The sequence below is a fragment of the Amblyomma americanum genome, chromosome 1 (assembly GCF_052857255.1).
Source record: "Amblyomma americanum isolate KBUSLIRL-KWMA chromosome 1, ASM5285725v1, whole genome shotgun sequence".
Classification (NCBI taxonomy): Eukaryota; Metazoa; Arthropoda; class Arachnida; order Ixodida; family Ixodidae; genus Amblyomma; species Amblyomma americanum.
In genome coordinates, this window is record NC_135497.1 from 189,137,056 (window position 1) to 189,162,565 (window position 25,510).

At 44.3% G+C, this 25,510-nt stretch overlaps 1 protein-coding gene across 7 annotated transcripts in view; it reads left to right on the forward strand.

Moving 5' to 3' along the window:
* The window catches only part of LOC144114394 (sushi, von Willebrand factor type A, EGF and pentraxin domain-containing protein 1-like), a 226,465-nt gene that overhangs the window by 44,574 nt on the left and 156,381 nt on the right, over positions 1-25,510 (forward strand). For all 7 annotated transcript variants that reach the window (XM_077648114.1, XM_077648119.1, XM_077648121.1 and 4 more), the window contains exons 7-9: positions 5,182-5,249; positions 11,108-11,270; positions 13,930-14,118. In XM_077648114.1, the coding sequence (XP_077504240.1) occupies positions 5,182-5,249; positions 11,108-11,270; positions 13,930-14,118 (420 nt within the window). The remainder of the gene's footprint in view (positions 1-5,181; positions 5,250-11,107; positions 11,271-13,929; positions 14,119-25,510) is intronic.

The following is a 25,510-nucleotide window of genomic DNA, read 5'->3' on the forward strand; positions in this document are numbered from 1 at the left end:
CTAAAGATTGATCAACCTTTGTTAAAAATATATCGCAAAGAATAGGGGCCACGCAGGACCGTATATGCAGACACCGTTGCGATGCAGAAAAGGCAGGTTGTCAAAATGTATAAAAGCAGCACTCAGGTAAAACTGTAATGGAGCGATAAAATTACCAACCGACAGTCCTGAAGAATTCTGAAAAGACACGTCGCCGTTTGCTTCTATGCATTCCTTCGCAGCCAACATAAGCTGGTCTTGAGGTACAGAGTAAAACAAATCTTGCACATCTACCGAAAACCTAAAGCCGATGTCATCGGAACTCTGTAAGTACTCAGCGACAGCTGTGGAATTTTTGTGAGAAAGGGGTCGTCCAAAAAAAGTAATTTAAGATGTTTTTTTCAAAAAACTGCTGACATTCTTTTGCCATGAACTTTCTTCGCTGACTATAGTTCGGAAAGATATTTCTGGCTTGTGGGTCTTGGCAGTAAAGAAAGCATTTAGGCTATTACCTCTGATTCTTTTTATATCCTTGGCAAGAGTTTGAAGATTTAAATCTTTGCAAAAGTTAATGAATTTGGCCTTAGCTCTAACAGCGCTTTTTTTTTACCTGTGCAGAGTTCTTATTGACAGCCGCACGCGCTTTCTGGTCGTACATTTCCTCAGGCAAAACAACAAACCCAGTCTCCTTGTCACCTTGAACAAGCTTAAGGCTGTTCTGCATAAAGAAGGAAACAACACCATTAAGCATTATGTGGCTGTGCACACCTACAAAGCCTGGTGAACAGTTCCTCAAACAGTCCACTCCCTCTGGGAGGCACAGGTCCTGGTTCTCTCCATCTCTTACTTTGAGGGCCAATTTCCTGTTCGCAGCGATGAGTTCGTGTGGCTTAACACCAGGCTCAAAACTGTACTTCGGTCGTTTTTGAAGAAGCCGCATTATGTTGTCAGGCACAGAGACGTCGCCCAGGGCTGTAACATTTCTCTTTTTGTCTGGTGCAGTCCTCTTCCCCAAGCACAACAGCAGCTGGTTCACGATGCCTCTCCAATGGAATTCAGCGAGTTGAGCAGCTGTTTTCTTCAGAGAAGAAATCTTCCTCACGGCGAGCCAATCGGGGTGATCATGGTAGCACACCATGCGCAGCCAATCATAGAACAGACGAACTTGTCGCCAAAGTTCTGAGCGCATTAATTTGCAAATTCTTTTCACATGTCCCAACGACAAGTTTGGCGTCAAGTTCGTCTGTTCCAGGATTGGCTGCGCATGGTGTGCTGCCATGACCACCTCGATTTACTCGCCGTGAGGAAGCTTTCTTCTTTGAAAAAAACAGCTACTCAACTCGCTGAATTCCATTGGAGAGGCATCGCGAACCAGCCGCTGTTGTGCTTGGGGAAGAGGACTGCACCAGACAAAAAGAGAAATGCTACAGTCCTGGGCGACGTCTCTGTGCCTGACAAAGTAATTTGGCTTCTTCAAAAACGACCGAAGTACAGTTTGGAGCCTGGTGTTAAGCCACACGAACTCATCGCCGCGAAGAGGAAATTGGCCCTCAAAGTAAGAGATGGAGAGAACCAGGACCTGTGCCTCCTAGAGGGAGTGGACTGTTTGAGGAACTGTTCACCAAGCTGCGTAGGTGCGCAGAGCCACATGATACTGAATGGTGTTTCCTTGTTTAGGCAGAACAGCCTTAAGCTTGTTCAAGCTGACAAAGAGACTGTGTTTTTTTGTTTTGCCTGAGGAAATGCACGACCAGAAGGCTACCGCGGCGGTCAATAAGAACTTTGTACAGGCCAAAAAAGGGCTGTTAGAGTTAAGACAAAATTCATTAACGTTTGCAAAGATTTAAATTCTCAAACTCTTTCCAAGGATATAAAAAAGAGTAGAGGTAATAGCCTGAATGCTTTCATTACAGCCAAGACCCACAAGCCAGAAATACCTTTCCGAACTATAGTCAGCGAAGAAGGTTCATGGCAAAAGAATTTCAGCAGTTTTTTGCAAAAACATCTTAATTTACTTGTTTTGGACGACCCCTTCCGCACAAAAAATTCCGCAGTTGTCGCTGAGTCCCTACAGAGTTCCGATGACATCGGCTTTGGGTTTTCGTTAGATGTGCAAGATTTGTTTTACTCTGTACCTCAAGACCAGCTTTAGTTGGTTGTAAAATAATGCATAGAAGCAAACGGCGACGTCTCTTTCCAGAATTCTTCAGGACTGTCGGTTGATAATTTTATCGCTCTATTACAGTTTTACCTAAGTGCTACTTTTATACATTTTGACAACCTGCCTTTTTGCAGCGCAACAGTGTGTGCATAGGGTCCAGCGTGGCCCCTATCCTTTGCGACATAATTTTAACAAAGATTGATCAATCTTTAGATAAACTCTTTTATAGGGGAGGGGTGGTTTTAAAGGTTTTTAGGTATGTGGACGATTTTTTAGTGCTTTTACAAAAGCAGACGTCCTTCACCTGCCCCTCTACAGCAGGTGAAGTTTTAAATTCTTTTCAAAAACATGGTCTTGGGCTCACTTTTACGCATGAACTACCCGACACTAATGTTTTACAGTTGTTAGATTTGAAACAAACCTTCCTGGAAAGACACGTCTACTGGGGCTATTACCCGCGTGCAAAAAAAGATCTTTTACCTTATGATTCTAAGCATTCCAAGACTGTGAAAACAGCAATAGCGTCGCATTGCCTGGAGACTTCTCTCAAGAAATCGTGCCCGCATCAGTTGCAAGAAAGCTTTCACAATCAGATGAGCCAACTTTCGGTAGCTGGATTCCCCTGATCTGTGTTGGTTGCTGTTTGCGAGACCCTCCTTCAAAAACTTAAGCACGGAACCCGAACACCGGAGAAGATCGTTTCAGGACACAGAAGCCGCTAGTTGTGCCTTATGTACGCAAGACCTCGCACACCTTGAGGAAAGTGGCCAACAGGTACGGCGTGAATTTCGTTGTTTCGGTTCCTAACTAGCTGGAAAGGTTGTGCCCCCGAATCTGCAACTCTAGGAAGCGGGGTTGCCAGATAAAGCAGGACACTCCGTTTATCAAGTGTTCCGTAGGAGTTGTCTACGCTATCCCCTTAACTTGTGGGAAGTTTTATGTCCGTCAGACTGGCCGCTGCATCAACGAGCGTTTGGGGGACCATGCCCGAAATTTGTCAGACTTAAAAGATAAATACGCACATTTGGTTGCGCACGTAATGAGCTGCGACGAATGCGAGGAGCGTTTGAATGAGACGAAGGTTCTTGGCAAGAGCAGTGATAAGACTGCTAGTGTTAGCCTGGAGGCTTTCTACATAAAGAAATTTGGTGCTACGTGCATCAGTACTCCTTCTTTATCTCTTTTTGCCTCAGAGTTTAACTTTTTGGATTCAGTTATCATGTAATTTTTCTTTTTCTTGTGTGATTTTTGGCTGCCTGCCCGTTTCTGCGAAGCGATGTTGCCTTTGTTCACCTTCTCCTCCTTGTCACCCTTCTCTCCCCTTGAAGCTTCACCCTATATAAGCTGCATCCTGGCATCAATAAAATCAGCTGTGAGTATAGTGCTTGTGTCTCGTCATCGTTCGCCCCAGTGGTTTGCATGGTTTTGGCGCTAGGTTTTCTCTAATTCAAGTATGCACCAACTAGCCCAAAAATAGGTGTTAATTTTGCGATATTATTAGTTAGCAAGCAATATTTCACTAGAAATCCTGTAAAAGGCAAGGTTTGTCTGAAGCCTCTGAGATACCTGCAGATTAAAAATAAATATCGAGAACACATCAGCATTGCTGGTTATTGCACGAGAGCGCTATGTTAAACTGCCCAGTGTTCAACAGCCACACTCTCGCGCTGTGCATTGCACGTCGTCGTCTTCGTCAACTTCCATCTCTGCGCAAAAATCGGAAACGCGCATAACTGGCTCCCTGGGTTAGCGGTCACCCCAATCGTGCTTTGAGCTACGTGGTGGTAGTGACAGAAAGATGAGCGCTGCTTGCGTTGGCGTTAACAACGCTGTGGCACAAACGCTGCTTTGGAGCAATAGGCTGCGGCGTTCATTGGGTTCATTGGCGCTGGCGTTGACAACTTTGTAGACTCCATTTATTTTGAGGAAAGGGAAGGCGCCTAACTGGCCCCCTGGGTCAGTGACCTCCTTAATCGTGCTTTCAGGTATGTGGCGGTGGTGCTCACCCGCTGCTTTCGTGCTTAGCGATACTATTTTTTTCGTTTTATACGAATGTTCGCAAAACTAGCCAATATTGGTAAAAATGTTTTAATCGTATTCGACTCCTCTCTATCACTATTCGATCCTTATTTGATTCGGTTTTCAGCAACATTCGATTCGCCAACGAAGCTAAAATATACGTATTCGATTCGGTTTTGTGTAAGTACTATTCGCACAGCCCTAGCTTCACTTGTTTAATCATAATGCTTGTGCAGACGTGCGACAAAATAATTTTTTTTTGTTTTCCTTTCCTAAATGTTTTCACTTTTTTATTAGCGCTCTTTCTTTCTTTCGCTGCATCCCGTTATAGCGACTGCGAAACGGGAAAGGCTCCATGTGCCTACTTTTTTCGCTATTAAGAAACTAATTATTCCGAACCACTTTTCGCGCTCCACGGGAGTAACCATTCAGAGCGCTTTTGATTGCGGTCGCCATGCATTACAGCTAAAGGAGAAATGGCGGTTGTGGGTTCGTCTTGTTTTTCCGAGAGAGTGCAATAATGAGGGTGAATGCAACGAAAACGATTATCGGCATAATAGGATAGAACTTAAAAACAGCAGCTGGTAACAGTGAGTCATGGTCCGTGGCGTCCTACATTAGTCCGCTGCCAAGCCAAAACACTGAACGAAATCAGTTTTTTAATGTTTGCCTATATCAGACAAACCACAGTAATCAAAATCGTTAAGCTTACAATTTCGAATTTTTTTTAGCTTCTCGTTTAGGTGAAAAGAAAAGGTTTAACAACGGACTACGTTTCTATCGCTAAGGAATTCTGTGTGATGGTGCTATGTGGGCGGCGTTTCACAGCAGATTTTAAATCTGTACGGCTGTAGGCTACAGTCTTTCGAGAGGAATCTGGTCGCCTGTGGCATGGAAAACAAAATGGCAAGGAGCGTGCCGATGGCCTCGAACAAGAAGCATAAAAAAAAACACGACAAAGGTTCGCGGTAATATCGTTTGGAGAAAAATTTGGTAACTAATGTTTCCTTTTTCTTTTGCAGCAAAATGTATCGTACAACCTGGGCCTGGTTCTCAAGTTCAACGCAGGACTTCCGGTTGGCGGACGCGGGTAACATGCTTCCCTTATTCGTTGCTGTAGTGTTTCTTGTCATCTGAACGGCCACTGGCATTAGGATAAGTGATGAAATCGTGACGCCCATGAAGAGGCAATGCCTCTCCTGCGTGGTGGTCAACATCGCTGACTACGCAGAGGATAGAGAATCAGGTATATGCGTTCCGGAATCGGCAGGCAGACGCAAATGGCTTCAGTCGCCCGTTCTTGTCTGAATAAATCCCTGCTCGTGACATCTAGGGGAAGTGCTGGGTATACGGTTAACCGAAGATGGATGCCCCGCTGCAACTTCGCCGGATCTGTTGCCTTGTTGGTCTGCCGCCTTCTATGCCGATGATGTCTCTGGACTGATATACACTCCGAGGTCCGTGACCAGCAGTTCGCGGCAGCTTCACCGGGAGCCACGGTCGTTCGCGGGCTCAACCAGCGAAGACGTGGATGAATGGCTTACCTGATACCAACGGGTGAGCAGCTACAATAAATGAGACTCCTGCACCCGTCTCGCCGACGTCTTTTCCCTTACCGACGTGGCCGTAACGGGGTATCACAACCACGAGGATTCTTTTGCCAAATTGTATCACTTTGTAGACGAGCTCGAGAAGTGCTTCGGCGACCCTGTCGCGAAGAAGTGGGCTGAACAAGCGCTTGCGCAAAGGGCTCAGCTTCCCGGTGAGACATGTACGAAGTATGCTGAGGAAATATTGAAGTTATGCAAGGCTGTCTGTCCTCGCATTACAGAAGAGGAAAAAGTTGGCCACTTGCTTAAAGTTTTTTACCGAAGACACCCACAATTTCCTTATCGGCAAAGCAGGTCTCGAGTCCGTGTCTGTCTTCATCCAGCACTGCCGCCCGTTTGATACACTGAAAATGTGTCGCATTACCCCCAGATCCGGACGTTTGGCAGGAGTGACAACGGTGGCAGCTGTTGCCACAACATCATCTTGTGATTCGACATGCACGATCCGCCAGATCTTTAGCGAAGAAGTGACCAGGTCGCTGGAAATCACTGGGAGCTCCTCAGCGCTCCCCTCCCGTGTATGCCACGCGCCCTCCTTCGGCAGCCGCCGTTAACGGAGCGGTCTTAGAGGAGCATCCGGTACCTCGGAAAATGTTTAACTGATAAACAGCCATTCATTATATTGGTGTTTCACTGTATATTGTACACATTTAACTCTTACGTGAAGTGTGACTAATTTTTGTACATGAGGGCAAATTTATGTAGTATTTACCTTTTTGGATGCATACTATACTAGGCTGCAGGATGGTGAGTGACGATTTAATAATTTATGAACTGTCTGTGTTCAGCTGAAGTTAATGGCAACGCAGCGAGCCATGGAAAGAAAAATGATAGGCGTAACGTTAAGAGACCGGAAGCGGGCAAAGTGGGTGTGGGAACAAACGCGTTTTAATGACATCCTAGTCGAAATTAAGAGAAAGAATAGGGCTTGGGCAGGGCATGTAATGCGAAGGCAAGATAACCGCTGGTCCCTAAGGGTAACGGATTGGATTCAGAGAAGGGGGCGGCATGGGGCGGCAGAAGGTTAGTTAGGCGGATGAGCTTAGGAAGTTTGCAGGAATAGGGTGGGCGCAGCTGGCAAAGGACAGGGTTAATTGGGAGAGGCTTTTGCCTTGCAGTGGGTGCAGTCAGGCTGATGATGATGATGATGATGATGATGATGATGAACTATCTGTATGAAAAAGCCAGTGTCAACTAGGAATGCCCAACACCTTAGTTTCTGTAGGAACTGTGACATGACTTGTGCCATGTACATTTCATCAATCGTCTTTGAATGCGTGGAAAGCAGTAGCCCCATAATACGCAATAATACAGCAAAAGTAATCATAACTGCAAAGGCGAAGCGGCCTCTTTTATATGGTGTTAACGTGAGCTGCGTCATCTGCCTGCCACTGAAGTCATGCTTCATAATTTGCAAAAAAAATTTAGAGGCTTCATTGGGCAGGGTCTCTAAACCATCTCTCTCCCCCTACAGCACTTACATGAGAAAAGTACAATAATAAAAGAAGAGCATCCTAAATATGAAACAGAACTGGTGTGAAGCGATACCTGTCTTGCACGTCTCAAGCCCTTGGCTCTATTTCTTGTCATTTTTGTATGAAACCGACTCACTCTCATCTTTCCCGGTTAAAGCAACCATGGCTAGGGTAGAGATAAGTTTGCTTCTCAGGATTTGAGTAAGTAATAAATGTGTGATGTGAATTTTGCATGAAGAGTATTTGCACAGACTACAGATGTACGCGCAATACTTGCAGTGAAGAGGCCCTTTTGATATCTGAGTCATTCTAGAGAACGTTGCGTGTCACAGACTCGATTTGTCTCTTACCACTGTTTGTGCACTATATATTTCACATACATGTTTCGATCAGAATGTCTTCCAGCCTTCTGCATGAGATCTTTAGCTTGGTGCCTAGGCAGCTCCAGCGAAGTAGCTGAGCATGAATGACAGGCGTTTTCAGCTGCACTGTTGAAAAAAAACACCTTCAGAACAGTGAAAATTGTTAGCTGTAAACGAAGGAGCACTATGGTTTGCCGAAATTGCATAGAAATAAAATTATGGGTGAGGACAGCCTCGGCAAAGAAGTGTAGTTTCAGAAAAGTAAAACAACAGCTTATGCCCCCCCCCCTGGCCCATGATGACGACAATCGACTTCTGCTTCTCTAAGCTTGTCTCGGCAGGTCTTTCGACGTATGTCGTTCGAGTAGCATGTGAGCATGTTTACTGGTGGGCTTCTCAGGAGAATGCCTGCGTAAGCGACAGCTCCCAAAGCTCTCGATCGCTAGGGAACGAGGTGTCCGATAGCTGCGATGGATACACGAACAAAAAAAAAAGGCTACGCAGCACGCGGACTATTGGAAAGTATCACCTATCACGTCCGCGTTGTCACGGTACGCCCCACGTACACGGTCTAGGCTTTGACCATCCGCTTTCTCAACTTTCTCTGAAGGGTAAACATTTCGGATTTAGTGTTAGCACAGGCAAACTCACGCCACAGAGAGGCACCCGAAACGATCGATGACGCAATCATTCTGTGGGACTACTTCGGCGAAAATGCACTGTGAACGATCTATCTATGCACAAGACTGAATCCCAATCTTGGAAAGCATGTTTATCTTTGTGCGATCGCGTTGCACATTTACATTCCGACTTATTTTGCTTCCCCTTCTCGACACAGATAGCTGCATAATATCACTTGAGAACACAACATACCGTCGGCTCGACGTGTCCATTGCTGGCTGCTACCACGTTAGAGGCAACAAACACCGCAGATAAGCGCATCGACCGGAGACACCTGCGGCGAACGCGGCGTTTTCGTGCCGCTAAATAATGGCAAAGGGGCCAAGGTACTTACCTGTAGTAATGGATAAACACGGTGCCGACACGTTTCAGTTTTTCACAGACAGCGGCGACACAGGAACGCTTCGCCTTCTCCACGGCGGATTCCGTAAGGACGTTCGTCTGCTGACATGATTTTGCTAGTATCGACAGCCACAGTGTCACCCCAAAGGTCTGAGTCTCTGGCGGTCTCAGAGAATGCCAAAATTAAGTGCACAAAAGTGCGCTCTCACAAAACCACCAGAATTTCGGGCCAAGCAAGCAACGCTACACATTCATAAGCGAAGAGCTATGTGGTGACTTCCACTCATGCCATATTGCCAGACTTCGCCGCGCCCCATGAGTGTTGAGTTTACTCGCGAATACTACGCGGTTTGAAATGGGAAATATGCGCGTACTACCTAGACGACGTTGCCATTTTCGGAAAAACTTTCAGTCTGCCGTGCAAGAGGCGGTGGCATCTGTCTGTCTGTCTCTGTCTCTGTCTGTCTCTGTCTGTCTCTGTCTGTGTCTCTGTCCGTCTGTCTCTGTCTGTGTCTCTGTCCGTCTGTCTCTGTCTGTGTCTCTGTCCGTCTGTCTCTCTGTCCGTCTCTCTGTCTCTGTCTCTGTCTGTCTGTCTGTCTGTCTGTCTGTCTGTCTGTCTCTGTCTCTGTCTCTGTCTCTGTCTCTGTCTCTGTCTGAAAGGTTAGTAGTGTGACCATTTTTCACCTGAAAGGTATTTGGTCAGAAAGTAGAAGAAGAAGTAGACCACATTTCGCCAGTGGGATCCGAACACATTACCTCTTCATGTCGCATGTCATCCCCTATGCAGTGACTCACTTAATGTGACGATATAATGTTGTAAATCAGCTGTGTTCTACAAATATTTTCCTCAAGATTTTGCTAATATCGTAGCCTGTTTCCTTTGTTAAATTTTCAGCTTTTATTCAAGAAATATGCCTAGGATCCAGACAGAAAATTCCACCCCACTTAATGATTAATGATGCAATTTCTGTCGGCTCCTCATATGTCCATGTCTTTAGTCTGTACTTCTTTCAGGGCCTGAAATGCACATCTTGCGAGTCACTTCTGTTAGAATAATCCGTTGTGTATACAATGCAGCTTATCTTAGGCCTCTAAAGCACTGACACATGGGAGCTAAGCAGATGGAATCCGACTTAAGCCGCTTCCGTGCGGACATACAACGCAGAGGTGGCAGTCTTAAAAACTGGGCTTGGCGCACGGTGGCCTTAGCTGCCTGTGTGCCATAAAAAACAGCATAAAACACACACAGCAGTCTTAAAAGCAGAAGACTGCGCAAAAGAGAACACTGATAAAGACGGCACACTAAACGACGGGACCGGCGCTGCTTCAAGCTGAACTTTAATCGCACATGCCTGGCCATTTCAAATACAACCAAGCAATATCACAGATACCCTTCAAGATTTTGTGTTCTGATAGTTAGTTGATGGTTTTTTGGAAGGGTATCTGCGATATCACTCTTGTGTATTTTAAATGCGCAGCCATGTGCGAATAAAACTGGGTTGTAAGTGGCGTCGGGGCCATGTTTTTTATGTTGCCTTCTCTGTCACTATTGCCTTTTGCGCCATCTTTAGTATGCTTTACAGTTGTGAGCCAACTACCACGAACCAAAGTGTTACTTCTTTTATGCAGGGGGCATTGCTCCAATACGGCTATACCAACCCATGCTCCCTGCGCCGCTGAGCGTAGTCCACCACAACCGCTAGCGTATGGACGGAACCGGCCTAAAGCACTACGTATATAAACCTAATCTGCTGTTCTGTCATTCCGATTTCTGGGCTTGTGTTAAAGTCTCCGAAATATAAACATGTTGGTTGCCTTTGGATAGCTCTTGCTTTCAATAATATGATCGCTACTACAAGGTGGACCCCGCAGACAAAGAGCGGTCCCACCCTCGGTCTGGACTGGTATGCGGCTGCTAACAGGAATATCAAGTGTGAATTCAAGGAACGAAAAAATGCCAGCGTGAGGCCATCATTGGTGTTACATAACGCACATTGGGAAGAAAAAAATTATTGCTAAAAAATTTGAAATCTTTCCAAGATGCATCATTTGAACTTCAATGGGTGCCCCTTCCATTATAAACGCATCAGATGTGAAGTTCCGCCACTGTGCAACCGATGTGAGTAACCATTTGTACCGCGGCTGGAAAGCCTTCCGTATGGAAAATGTAAGCTCAGCATTTCTGCTTCCACCTGTCATTGTGGCTCAGTGACTTTGGCGTTTCGCTGCTGATCCCAAGTTCGCGGGTTCGATCGCGGTCGCTATCGCTGTATCTCGGTGAAGGCGAAATACAAAAACGCCCATGTGCTCCGCCATGTCAGTGTACGTTAAATGACCCCAGATGGTCTAAATTAATCCAAAGTCCCGCATAGTCCATGGGTCCCTTCGGGACAGTAAACCCCACAATTCAAAATTTTACGCCTGCAACCTGATCCTAGCATCTCTTTACATATAGATATATATGAATTTTTTTTCCAGTTCTCAGTGGTTGAATCCGGCACCCAAGTGTCTGAATTCGAACACAACCTCTTTGTGGAATGTGTAAACGGATATGTCTTGCGTTCACGGAGAATGGAAGTAGAACTGCCACTGAGCTGCAAGGATGGCGTGTGGACACCATCAGGACCCTGGTGCATCGAAAGTAAGTGGGTACATCGAATCTATCCTTCTGGTACACATGCCAACAGCGCTCAGAGTGCTACTGATAGTTTGGCCCCACAGCTGATAAACATTAAAGACTATCGGCCTGTGGGAGTGATTGACATGAAATAGTGGAGAACAAAGACCATAAGCAGCTCAACCTGCAATGTTTCACCCCTGTTCCTTAATTCTGAAAATGTGCTTAACAGACAATTGACGCAGAAATAGCTGCATAAAGCAGCAATCGTTAATTTCAGAGTTCTTCGTTACAAAATAAACAACACCTCGGCTTCGTTGGCTTCGTTTTGCAAGCGACTCAGCCTATCGAGAATTATGTATGTTTTAAACATTGGGCCCAACGATGCGTAAATAACTTCCCAACAAAGTTCACAAAGCATCGTTTTGTGTGCTGAGTCATAAATAAGTTTTGGTGAAGTTGGATCAGATGGTATGCACGCCGCGATGCTTAGAAGGAACCCTCACCAAGCGGCGATTTCAATGTTTCATGTCTGATCGTAGACTGAAGAAAAATAGCCCAGTTCTAGACTTCTAGTGCTCATCATCCTAGTCGCCGAAATCTGCACGCCAATTTTACTATTTCTAAAATTAATTTTGACCAAGCTACCGCGCACCACATGGCGTGGAGTGTTACAGCTCGTGTAGATACAAGCAAAATAATACATCACTGTCACCTGCTGTCACCCACGGTTTGTGCCCCCGTGCTTGATAATATCAAAAGTATTCTGTCATGCGGCCCAATATTTCAACTTTCACCTTTGAACAAAGGTGCGGATTTGTGGGTCACCTTTGGAAGCAACGGTTGGAGTGGAGGTTGCCCCATTTGAACCTTGTATTTCTTGGACATTTTCCTTCAAAAAAATGGGGTTCAGAATGTTTTTCTTTTGTTAAATTTCACGCCTGTGGAGATAAGACCATTTCCCCGCCTCCCCTTATAAATCCTCCCTTCGCTGAACACCTTTTAGAGTTAATGAATACCTAGAAAGTTGAGAAACTGCACAATTCGACTGTTCCGCCTGCCGATTCATTCACGTTTACTTAGCCTCGTGACTGAGGACCTAAACTGGCAAATTTAAATAGCAGACCCGGATATTGGCATCAAGAAAGCAAATGTTCCATAGTTTGGGAACTGAACAACGCCTTGGAATGGTGTTGAGGTATCAAAAATTGTAAGGTAGCACGTACATCATGTCCAAAATGTCGCCTAAATCTCACCATAGAGAGAAATAACTAAGACAATAAGAACAAGGTGGAGTATATTTCGCTGGAACTCCTCGGTTATGAACAGTAGCCTACCAGTCTTCATAAAGGCATAAATATGCAATGATAGAGGCAATCTCAAAAAAGACGGAAAGAGTGCTGCGTGGTTCAGAAAACAAACTCGAGTTGACATCCTAGTTGAAATCAAGATGAGAAAATGAACTTGGGCGGGACATGTTACGCGGGAAAGCGATAATTGATAGTCCGTAGAGCGACAGAGTGGATTGCAAGGAAAGTAAAGCATGACAGGCGGCAGAGAGCCGATTGGGCGGGTGATATCAAAAAGTTTGGCTGGATAAGTTGGCCGTAACTAACGCAGGGCATGGCTAATAATAAATCAAACGGAGAGGCTCTCTCCTAGAATGGACATAATCAGGCTCATAATGGTAACGTTTTGATTACTTTTATGCAAGTACCGGCGTAGGCAGAGGTATAATAAACGTACTTCGCAATCCACGCTTTCTGGTCGGCCTTTCCTGAAAACAAAATTAAAGAGTCACGCTATATCTGTGCCCTCGAGCGCGCACAAAATTTCCCAATTTCGGAATGATTATGTGTTAGAATAGTCTAAGAAGTGCTGTGCATGCTTACTATATATTTCTGTGCATGCGTACATGGCTCTGTATTGTGCACACTACTCCTTATTATTGTTCAGCCGAGTGTGTGGCGGAAGCCCCTCTGAATTGGAGGATGCAGTGGAAACAACACGGACGATGGCCAGTTGTGTTAAGATAAAACGCTCCTGCTCCCAACGCGGGGGCCTTATTCACATCGAGTAAATGTCCGAAAATCACTGTTACATCGCCTTGAGCAATCGCCTATAACAATCGCCTTTAACAATCGCCTTTAACAATCGCCTTGAACAATCGCCTTGAACAATCGCCTTGAACAATCGCCTTGAACAATAGAAGCTGCGCACATGATTGATTTTCATGATAGATATGTGCGCGGCTTCTGTCTCTCTGTCCAAAAAAGAGGTGGCCTTCTTAAGTTCCGAAAACCGGTGATTCAGCATTTTATTCTCTTGTTGCTTCGTTTCACGGTTCTTTTCTGGCGCGTACGCCTGGTAGTCCTCCCAAGCCACGCTAGCCTTGGGCGTTTGGGAATCCTTCAGCCAGAAGTTAGCCCTGTGGCGCGTGTTTTGTCCGTCGTATTGGTTGACGCTGCCACTGATGTCATGCATCACAGATACCGACATGCCCAACTTTCCACCCTTGTCGAATAATCGCCGCAGTGAGCATACATACATCTGGTAAAAGACCCAATGTTGAGCGTTAAAACATCGTCTTTAACACAACTGGTTGACCGACCTGTTTTTCCGAAAAAATTTTTTTGCAGACTGAATAGGCATATGCAAGATACTTTCACCTTGTCCGTTGCAGAGCCTTGTACAATCCATGGACCTTTCCCGGAAGGGGTCGAAGCTGAACAATACGGGGAGGTGCCTCACGGCCAGGAGGTGAGGTTCAGGTGCATGAGCGGCTACATGATGCAGAACACTGAAAACGAGCAGCATCAACCTCGGTGCCTCTTTGGAAGGATCGATGGCAGCTATCCTTCTTGCAAGCCTGGTGAGCAAAGCACGTTATCACATCGCGAGCATGCCAGCAACACTAGAGTGCACAAAGAGAGAGTGTATTCTGCGGTTACCGCATGCTTGTCGCCTTGCTGCTGTTATGTCTGCTAGCACAAGCAACCGTATGATAATTATGACCGTATTGTACTGCCGTGAAACATTGTGAGCACTCTCTTGTTTTAGTGGGGCATCCCAACAACATCGCTTGTGCAACACCTAGTCCCCATTCAATTCGTGGAATAAGGACCGTTTTTTTTATAAAGTACCGTGTTTGCAGTTGGCACTAGCTTTTCTTTTGTTTTCATTTTGGTATCGGTAGGAATTAGTGAACAACAACTGTGACGGTTAAGACGGAAGTCGGTAAATATGCGCTAATTTAGGAAGCACATATATTCCCTCCAGTTGTGTTAGAGATGCATCGACAAAGAGGAAACATGGTTGCCTCAGGCACTCCATATCAGCCATATTTCTTGCCTTTGGCATTAGGTCGCTGTTTTCATGCGATAGGACGCAATGAAGCCCCAAAAATTTGCTTACCATGAAATGCATTTAGCTCACATTCTCGGCTAACTCAGACGGACATCGTCCTGAAACTACGGCGAACCTGAGGCCGCATATGAGGCTGAACACGAAGCCGAACACGAAGGTGAGCCTGAAGCCGAACCTGAGGCCGAGCCTGAAATCGAACAGGAAGCCTAACATTTCTTGAACTTCCCGTAATTTTCCCTTGCAATGGCACTAAGCAGAAAAAAAAAAACTTTACGATACCATTGGCCTTTGCATCAGGCAAAGGTGATGTCGAAACGCCTGTTTTGTGAACGATCGCAAGCCGGTTATGCTGCCGCTTCCACCGTGCTAGCGCTTCCACAGAGATGGAAGGGCTGCCTGCGTCACCATTGGTCGCTGAATTTAGCCCGCACGAAGGTGAAAAAGTGACCGCTGCGGCTGAACACATCGGTAACAGCGATTAAGAACGGGCGAGTGCTTTGGCGCGTCAAACAGCTAAAGCACTGAGGGACGCTGAGCGCGCTGCCCAGAATGAAAAAACTAACCGCCAGAACGCGGCAGCACCTAGAGCAGCAAAAGCGGCGAAGGAAGCCGACGTGTGCATTTCAGCTAAGAAAAACGGCTGCTGGTCGAGACTTCTTGAGCCGCGACAGCAGCCAGTAGGTCAATGCGCGCTGCCTAGTTCGAAGAATGAGAGCGGGTGAAGGCGGGGCACGTTCAGCAGCCGCAGACCCTGGCCAATACTGGGGGGCGGCTGCCCTCTATGCGGCTTCCTAGAATGCGCTGCGCCAAATTTCCTGCAGTGTATTTCTTCCGTATACCTGCTCGGGGCGGCGATGGGTCGAGAGCCTGCATATTCAGCATGGCATGGCCGATGGCTTACGACGACGAGATACACATTGTTTTCTTTCATGTCATCATCATCATCATCAGCCTGACTACACCCACTGCAGGGCAAAGGCCTCTCCCATGTTTCTCCAATTAACCCGGTCTTTTGCCAGCTGCGCCCACCCTATCCCTGCGAGCTTCTTAATCTCAATTGCCCATCCAACCATCTGCCGCTCCCTGCTATGCTTGCCTTCTCTTGGAATCCACTCCGTTACCCTTAGGGACCAGCGGTTGTCTGGCCTTCGCATCACATTTCCTGCCCAAGCCCATGTCTTCACCTTGATTTCTACTAGAATGTCATTAACCCGCGTTTGTTCCTTCACCGAATCTGCCCGCTTCCGGTCTCTTAACGTTGCACCTATCATTTTCCTTTCCATGGCTCGCTGCGTTGTCCTCAACTTAAGCTGAACCCTTTTTGTTAGCCTCCACGTTTCTGCCCCGTAGGTGAGTGCCGGCAAGATACAGCTGTTGTATATTCTTCTCTTGAGGGATATTGGCAAACTGCTATTCATGATCTGAGAGAACCTGCCATAAGCGCTCCACCCCATTCTTATCCTTCTAGTTATTTCCCTCTCATGATCCGGATCAGCTGTCACTACCTGCCCTAAGTAGACGTATTCTTTTACCACTTCCAGCACCTCGCTTCCAATTGTGAACTGCTGTTCTCTTGCTAAACTGTTGAACATTACTTTGGTTTTCTGCATGTTAATTTTTAGACCCAGCGTTCTGCTCTGCCTGTCTAACTCATTGATCATACACTGCAGTTCATCTCCTGAGTGACTCAGCAAGGCAATGTCATCAGCGAATCGCAGCTTATTTAACTCATATCCCCAACTGTTCCCAATTCAGGCCTCTGAATACCTCGTGTAAACAGGCGGTGAATCGCATTGGCGAGATCGAATCTCCTTGCCTGACGCCATTCCTTATTGGAATTTTATTGCCGACTTTATGGAGGACTACGGTAGCTGTGCAGTTGCTATATATATATATATATATATATATATATATATATATATATATATATATATATATATATATATATATATATATATATATATATATATATATATATATATATATATATATATATATATATATATATATATATATACCTTCTAGTATTTTGACATAAGGCTCTTCTACACCCTGATTCCGCAATGCCTGTATGACAGAGGAGGTTTCCACAGAGTCGAATGCATTCTCGTAATCAATTAAGGCTATATATAGGGGTTGGTTATATTCAGCGCATTTCTCTATCACCTGATTGATAGTGTGAATATGATATATTGTTGAATACCTTTCAAGAAAGCCTGCCTGATCATTTGGTTGATTAAAGTCTAAGGTTTCTCTGACTCTATTAGCGATTACCTTAGTAAATACCTTGTAGGCAACGGACAATAAGCTGATCGCTCTGTAATTTTTCAAGTCCTTGGCGTCTCTTTTCTTATAAATTAAGACAATATTTGCGTTCTTCTAAGCTTCTGGTACGGCCGAGGTCATAAGGCATTGCGTATACAGCACAATTTCCCATCCGTCCTTCAAGAGATCTGTTGTTACCTGATCTTCACCAGCTGCTTTTCCCCTTTGCATTTCTCCTAAGGCTTTCTTTACTTCCTTTTTCGTTACTGGCGGGATGGCACATTGCTGAGCGCTACTGTCTCTCTCATTAACGGTCTGATTGCATTCAGTACTGTATAGATTTGTGTAGAACTCTTCGGCTACATGAACTATCTTATCCATATTGCTAATGACATTGCCCTCCTTGTCTCTTAACGAATACATCTGGTTTTTACCAATGGCTAGTTTCTTCTTCACCGCTTTCAGGCTACCTCCGTTCTTTAAAGGATGCTGGATCCTCTCCATGTTGAACTTCCTTATGTCGGCTACCTTGCGCTTATTTATCCACTTCGATAGTTCTGCTAGTTCTATTGTGTCTGTAGGGTTAGACGCCCTCATGCCTTGGCGTTTCTTAATCAGATCTTTCGTCTCCTGTGATAGCTTGCCGGTATCCTGTCGAGCCGTCCTGCCGCCTGCCTACTTCTACTGCGCACTCCGTAATGATGGCTGTCAGGTTATCGTTCATTGTATGGACATTAAGATCGTCTTCCTCAGTTAAGGCTGAATATCTGTTCTGCTGCGATATCCTGAATTCCTTTATTTTCCTTCTTATCGCTAACTCGTTCTTTAATGTAGTCAGCCTAAAAGCAAGGAGAGCGTTAATCATTTCCTGCTGTCTTAGAACCCATCAGCGAAATTTCGAATTTGCAATAAAAAAAATTACACCATTCCACAATCTGCTCCTCCGAAAACATGTTCTGAAGTAAATAGTAGTGGTTAGCTATCAAATGGTCAATGCAACTATTCTAGAAACATATATACACTCTAAAACAGTCCTGCGGTCGTCTGTAAACGGCGTCATAGGCCGCCATGTTCAGTGGACCTGGAGCAATACGCGCTTCGCTTCGTAGCATCTCACGTGTGGGCACCGCCGACGCGATTGAAAGCTCTGCAACAGCCCCGCATCTGCGCACTATTACGACACCTATAACTCGTTGCCAGAGCGGCCGCCCGGCTTCTCGTGGACAAACCGACGCCATTGTTATTGCCCGGCCGATCTCTGCTACAAAGCGTGATCACAGTGGCCTCTGCGCCACCAGTGCATTCCACCTGCCCGCTTATTTATCAGCACTACATATGTTTGTCGTGTCTGATACGAGGACCCCACACAACAATGTTTCTGCCACCCCTACGGGAGCAATAATTGACCCCGCAGCCGCTTGCAGCACACGAAAGCAGTCCGCCGGAGCGCGCCGATGACATCTGTCGTATATATCCAAGGCTTTGCTGGCGCTGCACTGTGGATCAACTTAGGTCAACTGGTAGCGCAAGCCCCAGGGGGCGTCAACGTTCCGACTGAGCAGGGGAGTTGTGATCACGTCTGAGGCAAAAAAGAAAAACTGTAACTAGGCATTGCACTTTTCGGTGTCAAATGAAAAAAAAATCTGATAAAAGTATGCCGAATTCAGCTTTCGAAATTGGGTTTTAACCGAAAAATATCACTATTCCTGGCATACAAGGTACAGCTTGCTTGCTATTAAGTATTATTTACACACAGTCGAAGTTCTGAATCAGCTAAGTAGCGAGGCCAGGGACGTGATGCGACGGCGATGATGTTTGATGAGCAGCGAAGTTGTCCAATTTGAGGCTTTGCTCCGCTTGATTACACGCCTCTTCAGACCGGGAAGCACCACCTCCTCGCGCCTCCTAGCTAAGCACCGTTTGTTCACTATCATAACAAGCTTAGGGCAGTTAGTTGGTTAGGTAGGGTTATCAATTGCACTTAAGTACACTGACACGGAACCGTGCATGGGCGTCACGAAATAGTACTACCTTGCGGCTACCGCGACTACTGAACGCAAGTTGCATCGCTGCACGCCGTCAACAAGCACACCACGGGATGACCCGCCCTCTCGTTTAACCCAGCGCGACACCTCAAAGATAACTTGTCAACCAAGCTCTCAGAAGTGAAATTTCCACTTGCGATTTTTTTTATGCCGGTTATTATATTTACTTACGCTACTTTTTTAATGGCGATAGCAATTCCTTCTATGAGCACAGTAAGTAATATCATTTGCACGATAATTACTTGAAAATGACCAACTTATGCTGATAAAGACGAACGGGAGACACTAAGTGAAATTTTACCCTACAGCACTGCGCCATTAAACCACCGAAAAAATTCAATAACTCGCTCATCAAAAATATATTCGCCGAAAAAAGCCAAACCTTGGTTTCTCAAATAAACGTCGAAAGAAGACCGCCGAGTTTTCAAAAAATAAAACCGAAAAGTCCAATCCTCACTTATAACGAGGTTGAAGAGGCTAAGCGATTTCTGCGTCAGTGTCACTGTTTCTTCATTCAGCCATTACCAACATTCTCGGACAAAAATTTTGAATATTAGAAAATTGTAAGGTGCTTTTATGGAAATATTTATTTTTATTTATTTTATTTATGACATACTGCAGGCCGTGAGGCCCAAGCAGGAGTGTATTACAGAAACAGATCACAAATTCAGCAAAAATACCAAAATGCAAAGAGAACACGAGCAGCGGGAAATGACATGAAAAGGCAAAAAAAAAAACAAGCTAACAAAACAAGCAGAAAAGAAAACTAGCAATATTCACTTATCAGGTCAAGAGACCGTACACACGAAGCTGGTAAGCTGTTCCAATCACTTATGGTTTGCGGAAAGAAATAGTGCTGAAATAAGTTAGCCTTTGCAAAGTATGGGGTCAGAGAAAGGGGGTGGGAGTGTCGAGTTCGTCTGATGTTCTGTAGTATAAGATACGGTGAAGAATTTATTCCAAGTTTACGGTTAAATAACAAAAATAAGAATTTCAACCGAATAAACTTGCGCCGGGACTTGAGGGTTGGTATTAAATTCGACTGCATTAATGCAGAGACGGAAGCAGTTCGATTGTATTGGGTAAACATGAATCGCACAGGTTTCCTTTGGATCCGCTCAAGTGCTTTTACGTTAGTGACAGTATACTGATCCCTTACAATGCACGCATATTCCAATTTAGTCTTTATAAAGGTTTCGTATGCCAGTATCCTAACATGAAGTGGTGTATCTTTTACTTTATGGCGCAACAAAGTTTGCGTAAGGCAGACGAGCAAGTGTTAGAAATATGAGTGTTCCAGCTTAGGTTGTTTGTTAATGTAACACCGAAATATTTATATTCGTTTACTTGAGTAATTTCTCCGGAACACAGAAAAAAAGAGCACATAAATGGATTAAGTTTTCTTGTAACACGTAGTAGGACAGTCTTTTCAAAGTTAAGTTTCGTGCCCCATCGATTACACCATGCGAGGATATTATTAAGGGACGTGTTTAGTACTGCCTGATCATCAGCTAACCGTATCTCATTGAAAATAATAGAGTCATCAGCATACATGCGAACCTGTCCAGGTTCATGAACCACATCTACAATGTCGTTGCAATATAACAAAAACAGCAGCGGCCCAAGCACACTGCCCTAAGGGACACCAGATGTGGCTGGAAGAGCACCAGAATCATCTCCGTTAATAGTTACGTACTCTTTGCGTTTTGTGAAATACATTGATACCCAAGCAATAATAAAATCTGTCAGTTCTATCAGTTGAAGTTCCTCAATTAATTTATCATGGGGTAGTAGGTCAAAAGCTTTGCTGAAATCCAAGAAAATTTAATCTACCTGGCCGGCCCTACCACGACGGAAGCAAGAAAGGGAAATATGGTGACTAACTGAGTAATCGTAGAAAATCCTTTCCTAAAGCCATGCTGGTGTTACGACAGAATGTTCTTTTCTTGAAGAAACTTTGAAATGAGGTTAGCCACGATGTGCTCCATGAACTTGCAAGAAGAGCATAATATAGATATGAGGCGGTAGTTGGATAAAGAAAGTGGGTCACCCTGCTTCAGGACGCGCACCACACGCGCAGTCTTCCAATCATCAGGTATGGACGCAGTTCTAATTGAAGCTTGAAATATAACGTGAAATTTGCTCAGTCTTTCAGCGAAACGGCGAAGGAATGCGCATGGTATACCATCAGGTCCCGGTGAAGATTTAACTTTAAGTCTGAGCAGCACGTTCAGCACTCCTTCATGCGCAATCAAATCAGTGACATCCCGGAAATGTGAAGGGGAGCTGCGAAAAGAAGTTCAGGTACTGACGAAGAAGAACGATGAGCTGACAGCAGAAAATAAACGGCTGAGTGAAAGGATAGAAGAGTTGGAACAGTACCAGAGAGCTAATAATCTTGAGATCAAAGGAGTACCAGATGCCGGCGACCCATGCGACGCTGTCAAGAGAATTGGAGCCTTTCTAGATGAACCAATAGTTGACTCCGACATTGATGTATGCCACCGCGTCCCAACATTCAAGCAAACAGAAAAAAATATTGTTGTTCGTTTTGTACAGCGCACTAAACGCGACAAGGTTCTGCAGAAATTCCGCAAAAAGGGGCTAACAACTAAAGATCTTGACTTCGGCGGGGAAAGCTGTTCTGTGTACGTAAATGAGCACTTAACTGCCTCGAACAAAAAGCTCTTGGGTGCTGCGGTTGCCCGCAAGAAAGTGGTGGGATGGAAGTTCGTGTGGACCTCCCATGGAAAAATTTATGCGCGCAGGGATGAAACTGCAGATGTCATTAGAATTGCCAGTGCATCTGATCTGGAAAAAATAGGAACCTAAGCGAATCCTACAGGAATGTTTCAAACGCTCACTGAACGCTTGCAATGGAGATGGCCGAGTGTTGCTATTATGACCCTGAAGCTTTCAACAAAGCATATAAAACAAGAGAACGAGAGCTTACAAGTATTCATTTCAATATGCGCAGCATAAGAAACAAAGCAGATGATCTAGCTATATTCCTGCAGTCCCTGACCATTGAATTTAAAGTAATAGTTTTAACTGAAACCTGGTTAACAAAGGACGACATTCCGCCTTACTTGCCAGGTTATACGTGCGAAAGCGTATGCAGGGAGGAAAAAAGGGGAGGTGGAGTAGCTGTTTATATCGAGGAAAGTATGCGGTATGAAGTTCTAGATAACTTGACCAGGAGTGACCAAAACACAGAAAGCTTGTTTGTTAAAATACCTGATACGGCCATTGGAGCCATATACAGACCGCCATCTGGTATCATGTCCGATTTTTGTGACTATTTAGAAAGTGCACTGAGTTATGTTGGAGCCATTACAAAGTCGTTTGTTATTCTCGGAGATGTGAATATTGATACAATATCGGACAGCACGAATGCAAACGAATTCCGCGACATTATGCACCTGTACGCTTGCACTAATGTTGTGACAATACCTACAAGGGTGACTATTGATACCGCAACGTCCCTGGATATCTGTGTTACCAACATGAGTTGTGAGGATATTTCTGCTGGTGTCATGATATGCGACCTCAGTGATCACCTTCCTGTATTCTGCTTGGGACCCCCTGTGACTGGTAAATATAAAAGTAGCAAAGAAAGTACCTGGTATCGCACAATTAATGACCAAAGCCTGCGACATTTTTGCAGCCTAATCAAGAAAGAAAGCTGGGACGACGTTTACAATGAAACTAATGCTACAGTCGCCTACAAAATGTTCCTGAGTAGGCTGCTACAGTGCTACGATGAAGCTTTTCCCTTGCGCGAGCATAAAACAAAACGAAAAAGAATGCGGAAACCCTGGCTGACTGTTGACTTGTTTAAACGAATAAGAGAAAAAAAAACAAGAAGTTTCATGCTTTTCTTAAATGTCGTGATCTGCAGTTACTGAAAGAATTTAAATCCTACAGAAACAAATTGATCTCAGACCTGAAAAAAGCAAAGATCGAGTACTTTCAGGCTCAAATTCTTCGTTCTCGCAACGACTATAAAAGGTTATGGGAGATGGTTAACGACCTAATGAACAAAAGGCGCTCAAGCCATTGTGTAACAGATATCACAGTCGATGGCGAACGTCTGTCTGATGATCAGCTTGCTGAAGAAATGAATCTTAGGTTCATTAGCACAGGGAAATATACAGGCCAACTTGCTAGCATGTCCTACTATACACATGCAAACAGTCCAATGAGCTCTATCTCGCTTTTTCCGTGCAATCCAACTGAAATTTGCAAAATAATCGGAAGCTTGAAAAGTGACGTAGCGCCTGGAGATGACGGTATAAAGGCTTTGCCAATTAAACATGTTGCAAATCATATTAGTCATGTGTTGTCCTATATAATCAACTTAATGCTTCTTACTGGGGAGTTTCCGGATGACCTGAAGATAGCTAAAGTAGTACCCGTGTATAAAGGCGGCGGTGCAACAAATATGAATAACTACCGGCCAATCTCTGTTCTAACTGTATTCTCAAAAATATTTGAGCGCGTCATTAATGATAGACTTAACAGCTTTTTTCAGAAACATAAAATAATAGCTGATGCACAGTATGGTTTTCAAGCAAATAAGTCTACGGAACAAGCTCTTATACATATAAAAGACAAAATTATTGAAAACATAGAGAAGAAACTCTTAACCCTTGGTCTATTTATAGATCTTCGGAAAGCGTTCGATACTGTGCAACATGACATATTGATAAAAAAGCTAGAGATCTGCGGGATTCGGGGCGTTGCGCTGAGGTTGTTGCAAACGTACCTGAAAGACAGATTACAGTATGTAGTCATAAACGATCGCACTTCGAGTAAAATGAAGATAGAACACGGCGTCCCTCAAGGATCAATTTTGGGGCCTTTACTCTTTCTTATATATGTGAATAATATAACTATGATACCAGGATCCCCCCAGTTAATCATGTATGCTGACGACACGAATATATTTTTTACAGGAACAACAAAAACATGCCTTGAAAAATCTGTCAATGATTACTTATTAAAACTTTCCAGGTGGCTACAAGCCAATCGCATTACTCTAAACACAACAAAATCTAAATACGTAATTTTTAAACCGACAAGCGTTAGGGATCAGAACCCTATTAGCATCAGATATGAAGGTAGCCTATTGGAGGAGGTCACTGAGCAAAAATTCTTGGGTGTATGGTTCAGCAGTGATCTGTCCTGGAACGCCCATGTTAGTTGCCTTAAGTCTGATTTATCACGGATCATTGGTTGTCTTTACAGAATCCAGCACTTGATTCCATCTTGGATGAAGCAGACATTATATTATTCTCTATTCTATTCTAGAATTAGTTATGGTATTTTAGTCTGGGGTACGACAACTGAAACTAATTACAAAAAATTAATTACTTTACAGAAGAAAGTGTTACGCATATGCGAAAATTATCATGGCGAAAATAGGGAACTAAGAACGCATCCACTTTTTTTAAAGTACAATATGCTGAGGGCAGACAAGGTATACTACTTTAAGTTGCTACAATGGATACATAAAAATCGCTTGTATGTCACATCCACAGACAGAATAAACTTGTACGCTATCAGAGACCCGAAAATAGAGATGCCGAGGATAAGGACAAATTATGGTCGTCAAGCACTTTCTTTTCAAGTTATCAGAATTCTCAATAGAAGAGATATAAATATTAATTACAGTAAACCCTTCTCCACTTTCAAAAACGAATGTAAGGGAGCTCTTCTCTGCAGCGATGTCACCTATAGCAATCGCTAAAATTTCTTATGCGAGCAAGTTGTGGTCTATTTTTCTTTTTTTTTACTGATTCTGTGTTCGCCTCTCTGTACTCTTTTTTTGTGTTTATATGTACATAATGTCTTGTTTTTCAGTAGGCTAGAACAAGCCTTAAGTAGAACTTTGTTATTTGATGTAGTGTTTCATGTATGTCTTGGTCCTTGTTTCTTATTTATATACTCATCGTACATTTATTATGCAAATTTTTGTCACGCGCTTCTGTCTTTTTTTTTCCGTATGTATTTTCCTCTGTATAACGCTTACATCTGGCCTACTTTTTTTTTACCGGCCCGCCGGACTGTTATAATTTGTAATTTGTATGGTTGTTTGTCATGTAGTAGGGGGCTGAGGCCCTGTCAGGCAACATTGTGCCTTTAGCCTCAGCCCCTTCTTAGGCAAACGTCTAAGCAACAAATAAAAAAAAAATGAAGGTTCAGCGGGCGTGGAGAAAACACTGTAAATATTGATTAAAGTGTTCTGCAATAATCTTGGGATTAGTGATTACTACACCGTTATGAGATATTTGTTGCACATGCCTTTTGCTTTCCTTCATAAAGTTCCAGAAGCCTTGAGAACCCTCAGAAATGGAGTTCGGGATAGTGGTGTTAAAATAAAAAGACTTTGCACGTATAATGGCGTCGGAAAGAGCTGCGCGAGATTCGCAGAAAGCGTGTGATGCTGTTCTTTTCTTGCGTAGGCGTTTGGCCTTCCGTTTTAAACGTATTATATGTCGGTTCATCCATGGCGTAAGTTTGGCCGTTTTTTTTATTTTGTCAGGTATAAAATTACTCAAACAAAATTGGCATAAATTCTTAAAT